The sequence below is a fragment of the Dermacentor silvarum genome, chromosome 7, assembly GCF_013339745.2.
Source record: "Dermacentor silvarum isolate Dsil-2018 chromosome 7, BIME_Dsil_1.4, whole genome shotgun sequence".
In the NCBI taxonomy this organism is placed as follows: domain Eukaryota; kingdom Metazoa; phylum Arthropoda; class Arachnida; order Ixodida; family Ixodidae; genus Dermacentor; species Dermacentor silvarum.
Window position 1 is genome coordinate 160,745,868 of NC_051160.1, and position 15,448 is coordinate 160,761,315.

General features: G+C 45.1%; 1 protein-coding gene across 3 annotated transcripts in view; it reads right to left on the minus strand.

Annotated features, from left to right (window-relative positions):
• The window catches only part of LOC119458625 (Kv channel-interacting protein 4-like), a 465,522-nt gene that overhangs the window by 151,892 nt on the left and 298,182 nt on the right, over nt 1–15,448 (minus strand). Inside the window, exon 1 of one of the 3 annotated variants that reach the window (XM_037720471.2) lies at nt 13,075–14,500. The exons of the other annotated variants lie outside the window; for them this stretch is intronic. Coding sequence (XP_037576399.1) covers nt 13,075–13,132 — 58 coding nt within the window. The 5' untranslated portion in view covers nt 13,133–14,500. Of the gene's footprint in view, nt 1–13,074; nt 14,501–15,448 lie in introns of those variants that run through there. 3 annotated transcript variants of the gene reach the window in all.

Sequence of the window (15,448 nt, forward strand, 5' to 3'; positions counted from 1 at the left end):
CATGCTTCTGGAGGGTTCCTATATAGGGTACCTGCTGCCAGCGGGTGACGGCACTCATTGGAGCATGTGCGTCCGATGCGCTAGGATTTATCTAGCACGATAGAATGATGGGGGCGAAATGGAATAACATTGCTCTACTTACGTGGAGGTCACAGGACCTCAGGTGGTGAAAATTATGAAAAGAAACAGCAAACAAAGAAATAACAAAAGCACACGACAGACGTGAGCTCATAGTAACATGATCCTGTAAGAGTGTCCGACATCATCGTACGAAACATGTCTAAAGTGCGCGGCCCCTGTATTTGCGGCATATTCTTGAAAACTGATCTAGCTGGTGCCTGGGATGCATCGCATAAGGCGTAACGTAACAAGGCAAGCGTTACTGAAGTCGTTATGCAACGGATAACCATACTGTCTCTCACTCACATTGTTGACGTCGCTTCGCAATGCAGGGCTGCATGCATTTATTAGTTTCTTCTTATTGTTACGCATTTCGGAAATCCCTTTAATTGAGCACTATCTGCCATGCTTTTAGCTGTCTTCAATCGCTGTAACCGTCTCGGTTAATAAACACGATCAATCTAACAGCGCTAAGATACAACTTTGACAAACGAAACAAATACGCGAATACGACGAGGGGCGAACCCGTCACTAAGCAGTTCCTTGAGAATGCCAGCTATTAGCCAAGTTTGGGCTGTCCCATTCCGGAGCGAACTCCTCAAATCATGCAGACAAGATAGAGCTGAGCTATAGAAGGCATAAGAAATGCTTAATTGCTGACGTTACATGTATTAGCTTTCTGGTGACATTACACAACTCACCTCTTAACTCATAAGATATATAGTCAAAACCCGCAGAAATGAAAGGATGTAGAAGTTAGCGAAGAAAACTCTGTTTGGTTCACAACCTCGAATTTTCTGTATTGCGAGACAGCTACCACACAGGACACTACACACAAAGGGTACCACTACGCAGGCTGTCCGGTACACTGATGTCCTCGAAATGGATGTATTCGCTATTACAATGCTTTGTTCGTAGTGCGCGGTGCTCCGCTCACAGCCCATCCCATGCTACGGCTATCACGTGCTGAGTACGGCCAGGCGGTTGCATCAAACATCAGAAAATTCATCAGGAAACTTGTCAGGAAATACGGTGGCCACAACGTATCGCGCGCGCCACAAATACCCCTTACGATGCAAACATGCTTGTCGACTCTGTTTGAATGCTACCTCTATTTGTACCTACACGACCACGTACCTGTCGCACCTGTACAATTTTTGTTTCGAGACCAAGTGAGCATTGATACGCCTAAAACTAACCTGGCTACAAGAATTTACTACCTCATTCAAAAGCACAAGAATGTTTTTATGTAATGGGCACTTTCTACACTTAGACATTAGTCATTCAGCGTGGTGCATTTAAAATTGCATTCATGCGACCATAAGACAGAAACCTGATGTGTATTTATCTGGTGACAAGAATGTACTGCCTGACTAAAAACCACATTATGAAGATTTTCAAGCAATGTGATCAACCAACCATAGACGTCAACCTTTTAGCGCACTATACGAGTATTCAAAATCTGAATTCCGTTCCGAGGACCATCGTATACTACAGTATTTGGTCCAAGTCAAATTTTTTTATTATTGTTTCCAGATCATCTTTGAGGTGTAAACACTACGTGACTCAACAATTGTTAACTCTAGAGTTGCGAACGGGCATGGGAAAATGCGTAGTAAGTGAAAACAGCTAGCGGCTCCTTAACACGCAACGTAACGGCAGAGTGGTCATTGGTTGATCCAGACAATAGGCCAATATAAATGGCGGCTGTAGATATTTATGGTGCATCCTGTGCTTTATCAAACGGAATTCCCGCACGACCACGTAAATAGGGCAATATTCTGAAACATGCTTAGAGATGTTGGCGGCCTTCAGAAAGCCACCTCTAGTACGATACAGTATTAAAGGCTCGACGGTGGCAAGTTTGTCCATAAGCTTTCCTATAAACGAGATAGTGCGGCTCTACAGATCTGTTAGCTGGCAGTCGTAGAGGTACACAGCTTCTTGAAGATATATGTGTAGAGTATGGAGAATCAGTGTGATTTATATCGATTGTAACGAAATCGCGCTTGACGGTGTGTAATGATGGAATTTATTAGCCGGCTACAATAAAGGGGATCACAGGCGTCAGTGGTATTGAAGTACAAATATGCAAGTGTACGCTTTAAAGAGGCAAACAAGTGCCCGTAGCAAAGACAAAAAGAACGCGAATAAGTAATCGAAGCAAATGGCAAGAGAATCATGACCGTAATGAAACACAGAGCGCTAGCGGGGTACAACAAATACGAAATAGAGCTAAACTACGGGGAGTGTATCGGCATACCCGGTCTCACATTTGCGAATTTGGTGATGTGTTTCACATAGTGAAGAGTGGAGATTATTCAGAAGCCTGTTGTAAGACTAGAAGTCAGTCATTGCGCATGGGAAACCACAGTGAAGCAGACTTGGAGTTTTTCGAGGTTTGAGAGGCTCTCGACAAAACCTGTGTCGGAAGACGACGAAGGAATATGATGGAAATGAAATGGATGGCCAAGTTAGGACAAGTATTTTGAAACGCTCATAATTGACAAAAAGAACCAGGAAGATAACAACTGGTTAACTATTACGCTTATCATAGCAGATAGCTGCAGAAAAAAGGAAGCTAAAGTGGTCAGATATACATAAACGTAATATGGGATAGGCACAGTGGACAGGAAGTGAATTATGCAACTATATCGAACAGCAAAGAATGAAATCAGAGTAGATAATATTTATGATAATTCAAAGAGCTAGATTGCTTCTTGGTCACGGTGTCTGAGTATTCATAGATATGGAAATATATTTCCGGATGAAGACTCAAGCATAGCGTGTGGAAGTGTTGCCCAAATTATTAAGCCTGATTTGTTAAAATATAGTCGCATTTATGCAGTAATAAAAGTGGAAGTAATAAATCTGCCTGACGCCTTGTGTTTAAAGGAAAATAAGGGAAATTTAAATAAGTTTCCAGCGCAGAATTTAATAAGCGCTAGCTAGCAGGAATGTTCGTGGCGCAATACAAAGGGAGGGTAAAAGAGTGCGAATATGCGAAACTTTCTAGTCGAATATTTTCATGTTCGATCAGTTTTCGATCGAAAAGTCACGATTCTAGAGCACAAATATTTGTTCATGATTTTCGAATATTCGAAATTGTGAACGTGCGCGACGGAACATAATATTGGTTTAAGATTGCGATAAATTTGATCTTGGTGTGGCCGTAGTAAACATAAAAGAAGAAAAGTGAAGTAGGGCTGAACCGCTTGTGGTTCAGGCAGCTAGAGGGTTAGAGAGGCAGCTAACATGTAAGGCAAACACAGCGCAGTGTTTGCCTTGCATATTTCTTTGTCATAGACACGCCAGCAACGCGCGTTATCAAGTTAAAACTCTCATCGAAAAGTCCCGAGTATGTGAAAGAACTGCCGATTTATTCTCAAGGCTGTATTTATGGTTTTAGTAAGCAACGTATTATGATGTACGCGTACAGCGTACTGGCAGAATCTTGCTAACACTATGAATACTATGACGTACACATCATCGTACAATACTCCTGAAAACGAGTGGTATTATTCGGAAACGTTTCGAAAAGTATTTAATATTAGAAGCGATTTCATTTGTTTCGCCACTATTCGATTCGTGTTTGATTCGGTGTCTAAAATCGCTGTACGCAAATCCCGAAGAAACATGCAATGAAGACCTACATTCTACTCTGAACGATGTAGGTTAATGTATGTAAGAGTTGTAAATATTGATACACTAAAAATATTGTAGCAAGAAGCTCGGTGGCGTGTTACACCACTCCGTAACATTGGGAATGCTCACATCATCGTCATATTCTTTATCATTGTGGTGCCAGCAGACATTGGGAATGAAAAAGCAGCGCGAATGACGGCGAGGGGCGATGTATACCCTTCGCTGTTCGAGCTGCTTTGTTATTTCTCGTGTCGAACCAACTGTATTACGCGCTTTCATCCTGGCACAGTAGACGGTCTACAGACCAGGAAAAGACTAAAGAAAATAGTAAACTTGATAACATTTATCAATAGACAGTCTATAAACGAGTGTCATATTCTAAGAAATCAGCACCTTCGTAATAATTGCATTCAAGAAGATGGCACCTGTAAGTGGCGCCGGCTATGCCTCTTCAAATCGAAACATATATGTTTTACGAAAATTGAAAGGGCAGCGCGCGACTGCCCGAAACCCCAGATCGGGATGTCGAGAAGGAAGTGCTCTAAGAACAATTCTGTCGAGGACGACAATACTGGCGATTCATGTCGCGTTGTGATGGTGTCGCAGTATTCATCGAGAGCTCAATGAGGGCGTAGTAGCCCTGCCTTAGGCAATGGTATTTAGGGATAGTAAAGGAAAACTTGACGAATCTGTGGTTTAGAATAATGAAGACGACTGATGTATTGGTGATGCAAAACCAGGGAACATAAGGGATACATTTCAGGACCATGGATATGTTTCAAGATCAACGTTTTGTTAACACGAACCATCGGTCCTAAACACTGGAAATAGCCGCAGAAGAGAGGTAAAAGTTATGAATTTGCCCCTCATTTCAAAAAGTACGCCCATAATAGCAACCCATTCATTCTTTGAGAAGATAATGGTGCTCCAGGTGAAAATCACAATACGAGTAATAGTTAAACAGATGCCGTCGTATCATTTTTAAAATTCACGTACGTGACAACTTCCTAGGAGTTCATAAAATCCACAGGTTCCTAGGCCATTAGAGATGAGATCCCTCTTCGTTGCGACATTCTGAAGAGAACAACTGTGACCGATACAGAGACAAGAGTCACGGAAGCACGAATATACAAGCAAACATAAAAACGAGACCATGTACAATTGTAGAACAAACCGAACAAATGGGCACCTGAGATTAATCTTTAGTGCAGGCTGACTGCAGTCGATATAAATAAATTTCAGCAACGGAGTGCTTCGGTAGAGAGCATGGTATTCGTGCTGACAGCCCACCAACCTGAAACCTCAACCAATAATAATTGTGTCATAGACGGGCGATTTGCATAAATACACTGAGAAGCAGATACTTGGCACTGACCAAGATCTGAAAGCTCGCAGTGGGTGGTTTCGTCGTCACTTCACTGAAATGAATGGACTATTTCTCGACTTCGATGGCAGTAACTGGTCCGTGCATTACGAAACACGCATATTCATTAGAAGTGTTGAAACTTGATAAGGCTCGTCCAGGGTGCTTCTCCCTCGGGACGTACTAGAAGTCATTTCCGCTCCCGTAGACAAGCGAGTGCTTAATATTATCGTTCCCAACCTGTGCCGCTGCTCATTTTTCAATATCTTAATTTCTCAATATATTTATTATAACTAATGGTGCTCTTCAACATAAATAACTTATTTCCTTTAATTTCAATAAAAAAATTAACATATATACATTAAAATCCATTGAAGCGTAAATTTAACTCGCTGCAGCCATATACTAGTTTAGAACGATTGTAAACATTCAAGCAGTTAATCAAAGTACTCACTTCAAATGTAGACGGAAAATATTCATAATTAGGTACGCAAAATGTAGCGTATTTCATTGCGCATTTCTGTATTTTTCTGCATTTAGAGCGAGTGCAAGGCACATGGTGCAAGCATCTGCTTATATCACCAAGAACTCAGCTGGAAACACCGACAACGTTTGTTACGGTGGCCTCAGCTCAGAAAAAAAAAGACGGCTTTTGTCAGGCGTAATTCGGTGGCCATTGACTGAGTGAAAGCTTCTTCTCGGCACTGCATGCTTGTAATGCGCCTTGAGCCGGACGTCATTCCGGAAATTCTTCGACCGCTTCGCGCATTTTAAGCAGCTCTCCCCCTTTTCAACTAGGCAGACGCCGAGTCGGGTCGTTATCGACTCGGCGCACGTTTTTCCTCCTTCACGAACCAACTCGCGTACGCGTATCGCATCAAGCGTCAAGGATGGCGGGCAGTAGCGCAGGAGTGATGTCACAGAAAAGAGCGCGAAGCGCTCATCCGCGAATAACACCTACGTACGCTCAGTGAGAGAATGTCGAGACAGCGCTGAACGGCTCCTGCATTCACAACGAGGCAGCAAGTATTGGCACGCATCAGATCGATACACTATACGGCCTGCATAACCACGCACCGATGGAAACTGACTCCTACTTTGAAAGCACGAAAGAACTTACGTCACAGTGCTCGAACATCTGCGTATGGGACCGCTGCATGACATCTGAATTTGACTTGTAATCGGGACGCTTTTTCACCGAATGAATGATTCATTGGCATCCATACCAGAAGGCAAACTGCATTATCCATTTGAGATTCTTCTGATTCCTTATTGTAGGAGACAAATGTAACGATTGTAAACTGTACGAAAGCGTCAAGAAGACGAGTAGTATTCCGTGATGGCGTACCCATAAGCCTCCATTGCAACACTGGTAAAATGTATAAAAACTGTAATTCATCGACTGACAGTACACTTCTCACGTGCGTACCTGATCCATCCACGGAGTGTCCCAGCTAACTTTCGCCAATGTTTATACATATGCCGACGAACTCGAAATACATGTTGTCGCCCATTGTATGGAGCAAGGGGCACTATTTTTTCTGAATAAAGTTCTTTGTCCGTCTGTCTGTCTGCCTAAATGCATAACTAGTCGCATAACTTTTTATAGCGTTGCAAGTATTACCCTTGGGGAAAGAATTCAAATTAAAATTCGTAAACCTTCTAGAAAATGTCTAACTGAGTGTGTTAAATAATCATTTGTACCGCTTCCTAGGGAAAGCCCCAGACACAGGTAAGAAGCGAAGCACGTGAGGTGCCCGAATGCGCACCGCAATAAGAACGCGCCCAAATGTCGCGCGTATGAAGGAACAGCGCATCTCGCTTATTGTGCTATTGACAGGCCAGTGGCCGGGGCGTTGGCTGTGCTGTTTATGCCAGTGAGGCGCTTCCCTCTCAGCAGTTAATAATAGCGATAAGCAGAAGAGGAGGTAAATTAACTTGTAAAGAGGCAACTGGACACAGCGGCATTCATTCATGTCTTTGTCGATTACTGGGCAAAAATTTTTTCGCAGGGTGGAAACGAGGCTAAATTAATAGGACGCAAATTTCTCTGATTTGATTTATGAGGACGTGCCTTAGTGACGTATATAAATTGGAGAAATGGAAGAGTTTAGTTAACAAAAAAGAACTCTCATTACTGTTACTCGGCGTGAGAAATAACCCAGAAAAGATGCAACTAGATTTTCAGTAACAATTACCGAAATGAAGCCAACGTGAAATAATAGAAGGGACACGTAGAGAAAATTACCTCTTATTTTAAGATTTACCAGTTAAGGCCGGCTGTAGTAATTTTATTTCAATACCCTAAAGGCCCTAGTGGGCATTACATAGGGGGGGGGGGGGATTTCAGGTGAGTACATAAATATAATGTATAAACAATATAAATAGAATACAACAATTCTTAATACAAAACAGGAAAAAGAAAGAGCATGTTCATTTGAACCAAGGTGTCCAGAATAGCACAGAAAAAAATAATCTACAAAATACATTGTTAACGAGTACACAGCGATTTGTTACATGGCCATTAAACCACTGATCATCAATACATTGGAAAGAAGACTGCATAAATATAGCGTACAAATTCCGCATATGAAACAAAGGCAGGCAGATACAGGTTAGGAATGTTTTCCATTTTGTAAGTAACCCAGCAGCGAAGAGTGAAACATTGAAGCATCTGATATCTCGGCTATTTTGGACGGCAGAGAGTTCCATTCGTTTATGCACAATACTAAAGGCGAATTTTGGTACTTCTTCGTGCGGGCGAAAATGGGTGATACTTTGTGCGCATGATCGAGACGGATTGAAGTATGAGGGGCTGGGAAAATGTGCGATTGGGCGAACGTTGTGTTGCTGTGGTAAAGTGAGTAAAAAAACGATAGTCGAGCATGTCGCTTTCGCATGACAAGCGTAGCTAGATCAAGTTCAGCTTTTAGTGATGAAACGCTTATGAAACGTGAGTAGGATGAATTGAGGGTTAAATTTCGCATAACTTAGTTTTAATTACAGAATACTGTAAAGAGTATCCTACCGCCAGTAGGAGGTGAACGCTGTTAGGATTGGCGTATTCGCCGAACGGTGGAGGCCCTGGTCATTGTGATATCGACGTCAAACAGCATTCCGCCAAGTGAATGTGGACACTGAAATGCCGAAAGGTTCAGCTTTTCTACCAAAAGGGGCGTCTTTCAATGACCACAAATTCGTAGACGTCGGCGAGGAAACGAGACGGCGGAGGCTTTCCCAGAACTTCAGCGAGCGACACGAGGTCCTGGAGTGGCTTTGCCTTCTGGCGAGCTTGGGCCATTGACCTCTGCCAGTTCGCCAGTGAATCACTGGGTCGGGCATGCTGGCTTCCCCATTTCATGAATCAGCTTGGGGGCGGCGCGTGCCCTTTGGGTCATCCTTCTCCTCCTTGAAGGCTGTGCGATGCGCCGATACGATCCACCGGACTGGTTAATGTGGACATTACCCGTTTCCCTAGCAAGTGATCTAGAGAAGACGGAGTTGTCCTAAGAGACATCCCCAGTATGTGTGCTCTCCCAGGACGATGGAGTAGCTCTGATATGTAGCTTCTTAGTGCTACGATTTCCTGTGCTCCGTGATCCAGCTAGTACCAGTGTGACCTTTCTCTGTAAATAAGTTTGCCTGTCCTATGTAAGTGAACCCCCTATTCCGTTCCTCCTACCTTTCGACCTCGTAGTGCTGACCACTAAAGAAGCAACCCTCGGCGAGAAGGGACGATGGCATGGGCCTCGGTGTGATGCCCCGGTAGCGTAGGCTAGAGTGCGGCCCTCTGTGTGACGCCAGACTCCGAAACCACGACCGTCAAATCAAACAACGCACAACCTCAGCATGAGCCTTTAGCGCACTCACAATCTTTCCAAATTAAATACAGGTACTTACACCCTACCCATAAGAGTATTTGCCAGCACCACTTTCGGTCATGGCGAGGCGAAGAGATTGCCTGTAGGCCGCGCACTGACCTAGGCGTGAATCACTTCGAGTTAAATAATCAAAATTGTTATTGCGGTTTTAGCAGATACCAGCAATTATTTTAAGGAAGGCGCGACACTTATGTTCAGCTACAGACACGTGGTTAAATCTTGCATGTTCCCAATTACGTTAGTAGCAACAATAATAAAGACAAAAGCAGTAACGTGACTAGCGGAGCTAGTTGGTAGATGATTCGGGAGCAAGCAACGGTAAAGTTGGTAGAAAAATGAAATCGCTCACAAGACAGCGCACTGCTTTGTGTCTTCATGTTTTGTAAAGCCATTTCTTGTTTCGTCCAGTCTTAAGCGCAGCTTTCTTCATTGCTTCACATACAAAACCCGACTTGTGCCACCCAGCACTATCCCAACTCGATTATCCAAGAAAGCTCTCCCTGCTTATAAGCTTCTCCCGTAATTTGGACGTAACAAATACCCACCGTGGTAGGTTAGTCGATATAACGTTTTGCTGCTGATTGAAAACAGGTCGTGGGTTCAAGCCCCGCCTCGGTGGCCCCATTCCGATGTGGGCAGGATGAAGAAACTATCGTTTACCGTGTAAGGAGTGCTGCTTAAAGAACCCCGGGTCTTGAAAAATAATCCGGAATCCTCCACAACCGTGTACCAGGTAATCATATCGCGGTTGATGCACGTACAATATTAAAATTTCAGTTTTGGAGGTTAGAAACGAACCTAAATAACAGAGACCAACGTGGACACGTGACAAGTGCTTACTGGCAGTGGAGAAGCCAGGGGGTAGCACGCCGGGCACGTGACCCCCCCCCCCCCTCCCCGCGACGTTTAGGTGCTAATATGCCCATCTGTGCCACCCTCCCACATCCCTCCATCTTCCCATTCTTGCTCAAGTGCGTGCCCTTCCCACCTCTGAAAACATGTTCTGACTTGGCTGCTGCTGGCTGACAGTTTACCTTTACTGGAGAAAAACACGTCACAGTAAGAACTAAGCATTCGAGATTCCAAACGCTTCGTGCCTGTAGACCTGAACATAATTAGGCGAACATGGGAAAAAACGTGAGTCTCTGTTTTTACCGATGGAAAAAAAAGAGATCCGCATTTTGAAGCATATCTAGTGAATATTTTATATGCTTCATACGTTAACGTTCTCTCAAAATAAACAAAACCATTTTTGTTCATTGATGCATGCAATTTCTCGGTTTCTACATGTGGTTCTTTTACACTACGTATAAGTTCATTCTAAAACAATTAGGCAAGACCGACTTGAGCCTCTTTCAGCAACATAATTTATTGCGTTCGTTAATCAGTGCGTGCACATTTCTATTTTTTAATTGGTTTGTCAGACTGGGTACTATAACATCTTGATTTCAAGAAGTGCGCTCTACAAAAACACGGGACAGCTTTCTATACTGTCACGCACGTGGCTGCAACAGGTGAGTTACAGGTTTAACGACGAGAGTGGCGATGTGGGCTTGTTGGTCTGTCATCATGGAATGGTAATTTGGAAGCGCATATAAGCGTGGACACGAGAAGAAACGAAGACGAAGACAAGCGCTAACTTTAAACAACGAAGTTTATTTGCGGGACCAGTCGTACTTATATACACAACAACCACATGCACAGCGATATCAACACTCAAGATAAGTACATGGCGGCATAAAAGCAATCTAAGATTTTTTCAGCTCCAAATAAACTAAGTACCCACGGTACCCTGTGCAAATCCACCAACCCAATGAGGACAAAAAAGTCGGTGTGTGATAAGAACCACAGAAAAAAGTTCGTCGGATGCACCGTAGGGGTGGTCTATCGTATTCCGCTGTCATGCGGCCGATGCTACATAGGCCAGACCGGAAGATGCATCAATGAGCGCTTAAGAGAGCACAGAAATAAAGCACAAAGTGTATCAGGTGATAGTTATCTTGCTTTGCATTGCAAAACGTGTTCATGTCGCCCTCTTCTAGATGACGCCGCCTTAGATACAGTGATAAACGCGAGAATGTAAGGACGCAGGCGCGGATCCAGGGGGGATGTCCGGATGTCCTGACCCCCCCCCTCAAACTTCTGCATCGCCCCCTCGCTGACATGGTGGATGGCCCTGTCGCAAAAAAAAATACGGCCACCAGCATTCTTCAAAATTATTTTTCGCGAGACCAGTGGTATCAGCCATGTAGAAGTAAAGCTAGCTCGCTCACAAGCTTAGTTGTATTCCGTAGGGGTGTGGTGTGGCGAAGTTGCCGTAGTTATTTTTTCTCATGAACACCTTGGACCTCCTGGCGCCGGCCGTGCCTTACTCGTCCCTTCGGTGGCGTCGAATGAACGAGGGGACGTCCCTTTTGCCAAGCACGCAGATGTCCGCGCGAGCGCCTTCGCGCCTGATCAACTCTGTTCCCCATTGAGGTGTCATCGGTTGCCTCATTGGCTGTCATCGGTTCCGCGACCAACCTCCTTAATGAAAGAGATCTCTCGCTGAAGTGTTCATATATAAATAATAACACTGCAACTAACAGCTAAACTAAGAACTACGCATAGGCAACTTTTTTTCAACTGTAGCACTCAGTGTGATCCCAGGTTCTTCTTCTTCTTTCTGTGGTTTTACGCGCGAAAACAAGTTCTGATTATGAGGCACGCCGTAGTGGAAGGCTCCGGATTAAGTTTGACAACCTGGTGTTCTTTACCGTGCACTACAACGCAAGCACACGGGCGTTTTTGCATTTCGCCTCCATCGAATCGAAATGCGGCCGCCGCGGCAGGGATTGGATCCCGGGATCTCGTGCTCAGCAGCGCAACACCTGAGCTGACTGAGCCACCACGGCGGGCTAGAGGTGTTGCTCTAGCCGTATAAAACGCGGGTTTATCGTGAGCAGAAACGGTGCATTTCGGTAAATCAGGAAGGCTACTATCATCATCATCATCATCATCATCATCATTGACAGAAGCTGACCTCCCCCTCAGAAAAAACCTGGATCCGCCCCTGTGTAAGGTTGATAATAGAAACCGAGGAAATCTTCTCGGTCGCTGACCAATGTATCAGCAAACCGTCACTTTCATTGTCGGCTAGAGAGTTAGATTATTCGCATATGCCATAAAAGGTGATCGAAAATGCAGTTTATTATTCAGGTTCTTAGCGTTTTCTAGATGCAAGAGCCTTAGATTGCTTTTATGCCGTCATGTACTTATCTTCAGTGTTGATATCGCTGTGCATGTGGTTGTTGTGTATATAAGTACGACCGGTCCCGCAAATAAACTTCGTTGTTGAAAGTTAGCGCTTGTCTTCGTCTTTTTTTCTTCTCGTGTCCATGTTTTTATGCGCTTCCTAATTACCATTTCATGATTACAGGTTTATACTGTCACTGGTGGGCAGGCTGCTTGGCAACGGAGCAGAGACGGAGTCAACTTTCAATAGCGCATTAGGCGACCTCGTACATTCCAGACAAAGATTCCTAATTCGAAATTCTCAATATATCGCATTTTTCTCCAAATGTTCCTGCGTTCAAAAATCATGCGCATCTGATATCACAAACTCGTTCTCGCGCTAAAGTGATAACAAAGCCGCGCTGCGAAAGCGAATGAAATTTGAGTGATACGTTGCTGATCAAGATATGAAGGTCATTTCATAAAGCTCTATGCTGGCTGCGAGAAAAGCATTTGTACCCAACACGTAATGTAAACAAAAAACGAAAAAAAAAACTCATAACTGTTAGCGTCAAAGCAAACAGGTCCAAGGATGGTCATACAATTTCACCGACAAGAAGATGATTTAAGAAAGATATAGTGGAGCACTGGGTGAGCGGGAGGATACTAACAATTACCACGCAAGGAAGACCCCAGCGCATGATAGGGCCTGAGTGAACTCGCTAACTAGCAATTCCCAAAACGGAATTTCTCAAGCAAGATCGTGGCCACCAGACGTTTAGCGCGCCGAATTGTGACCACATTTAGAGTACCAAGGCAAACATGAAGTAAAAAAGAAAGGTGGGTGCTCACCTTTGGTGACTTTCCCCATCATTCCAAGGTTGCTAATCAATGTCCGCATCCCAATCATGTCGAAGCCTGGCACACGCGCTCACGCTTGAGCCAAAACACAGCGTGTGTCCCTGAGGCGCGTTGTCGTCCCACTGGAGCAAAGAGGCTTGGCCTTCTCAGATGAGGGGAGAGTTCTCAGGAGGATAGAGCACGTAGGCAAATGACGTCAGAAGAACTCCGTAATTTGCACAGTGTTTGCTTTGAGTACGCGAGACATTGTCGCCGAACTTATGAGGGAGTGACAGAAAACTAATCAACAGCTGCTGCTTCTTCAAGTAACAAAGGTGTTGAAGATGAGAGGCTTGCTTCGCCCTGCTAATGTGGTGTTAGACCGCCGTCCGACGCTGTTCCCTCCGCTGATGCTTTCTCTCTAAACGCCTCTCACTTCTGAAACGATGTAGAGTGTGGGCACAATGGTAACACCTCTTCTCGTCTGCTTTCCTTTGTGATATGTAAACCTTTGAGTCAATGCAGAGTGGGCAGTGAAGTACGGAAACAGCTAGGCATCCGAACAAGTTTTAAAAACCGATAATGATCTCGGTCAGGGTGTTGATATGTTACATAAACATGAAACCGAGTTACACAGAAGGCTTGGGATAAATCCAGTGACGAGGCTGTTGTCTTACGACGAAACTACAGAGCAGGCTGGAGGCAGAATTCCTCACAAAGTAGCTGCAGGAGGTCTCACGTAAACGTTTGTTATGTTCACAGGACTTCAGAGTCACTTTGAGGCGCAAGTACGGCTGAAGAAAAAATATCGTGTAATGTCACGAGCGACAACAGACTCAATTGGGCAGACAAACAAACGTTGAACAGCAATTATTTACCGCGGATGACGTCGAGCTCTTCGAGTCGTTCCCTGCCGCTTGGAAGCGTGTACGTTGTATGAGGTTCCAGCTGGTTCCCGCTGGTTCGGCTGGTTCGGAGAGTACGCGCGGCGCAAACATCACACGTGAGGAAGAAAAAAGCAATACCTCAGTGCCTTGTCGTGAATTCCGCGCCCGTGATGCCCTATTTCCTCCCCTTGCTCTCCCAGTTCCCTGCTTGATGTGCCGAAGTGAAGGTCGAAGGGAAGAAGAGAGAAAGATGTCCGCACTCCTCCTCTCCGGACTCCCCCGAAGAGCAAATCAGGACGAACCTGCCGCTTCGGCGAGCGGTGACGACCACGGTGCCGCCAGCATCGCAGCGCACGTCACTCGCACCTGCTGCTGCTGCTGCCGCCGCGGCTTTCGGATATTGTGATGCGGATGCTGGAAGACAGCGGCACGGATGCGCAACCTCAGTCGCCGAACTCGGTCAAGCCACCGACGGGGAAAACAGCAGTGGGACACAGATTTCCAAATTCATTCGCAGCTGCAGACGCGGTCCACCGGATGCCGGTCAAAGCGGCCGTTCTGCTTCGCCTTCTCGCGAGCGATGGATTGAACGAGGCTTAGAGGCTGAAGCGCGCCGAGCCCGAGCTTCCCATTGGTCCGCGCTCCGCGGCTGCTTGCTCGCTCGCGCGCTTTTCCTCTCCGTGCCCGCAGCCTTTTTTTTTCCTCCCAGGACTCCGGTCGCTCGGTCTCTCGCAGCAGCGAAAGAGGCGCGTAAGTGGAAGGCGAAGAGAGAAGCGGAGGACGATGCCGGGGAATCTGGAAGCCCGAGAGCATAGCGTATAGGCACGCGCGCTGCGGAAAACCTGTGACGTCGCCATGACGTAACGTTGAGTCGGAGTTCGCGTGTTGATGCGGCTTCGGTTTCGCCTTGCGTGACCACTCACCCTTTCTTTTTATTTATTTATTCAGTTACCTCACAGGCTCCCGAAGGAGTATTGCGTGAGGGGAGGGTACAGGAAATTAGCAAAAAGGAAAAAGGAGTACAAAGAAATTATACATTGTTAGCGGGTAAACATGAAAGAACAAATATCTAACAATATAAATAACGCGATAAATGAAACCAAACGACTTTGTGAAGCAGCAAAAAAAGGAGTACCAATAAATTATACAATTGGTAGCAGGTGAAGATGAAAGAACAATGTTAACGCAATACAAACAAAAAAAGAAACTATACAACTGCGCTATAGGCAATTACTTAGGTGCGCAATAAGGTTACTTGTGATGAATTATGGAAATAATGGATGCTTTGAAGGAATCAGGGTCAAGAATGTCAACTATTTCGTTTGGTAGGTTATTCTAATGCTGAATGGCACGTGGTAACGCGGATGAATTGAAAGCATTAGTTCGGCCAAAGATACGCTGGAAACTGAGATGATTATGCAGACGCCGAGATGTACGAGATGGACGTGTGAGCGGCAGGGTGGACGGGCGCGTGCTATGGACAATTTTGTGAAACAGAC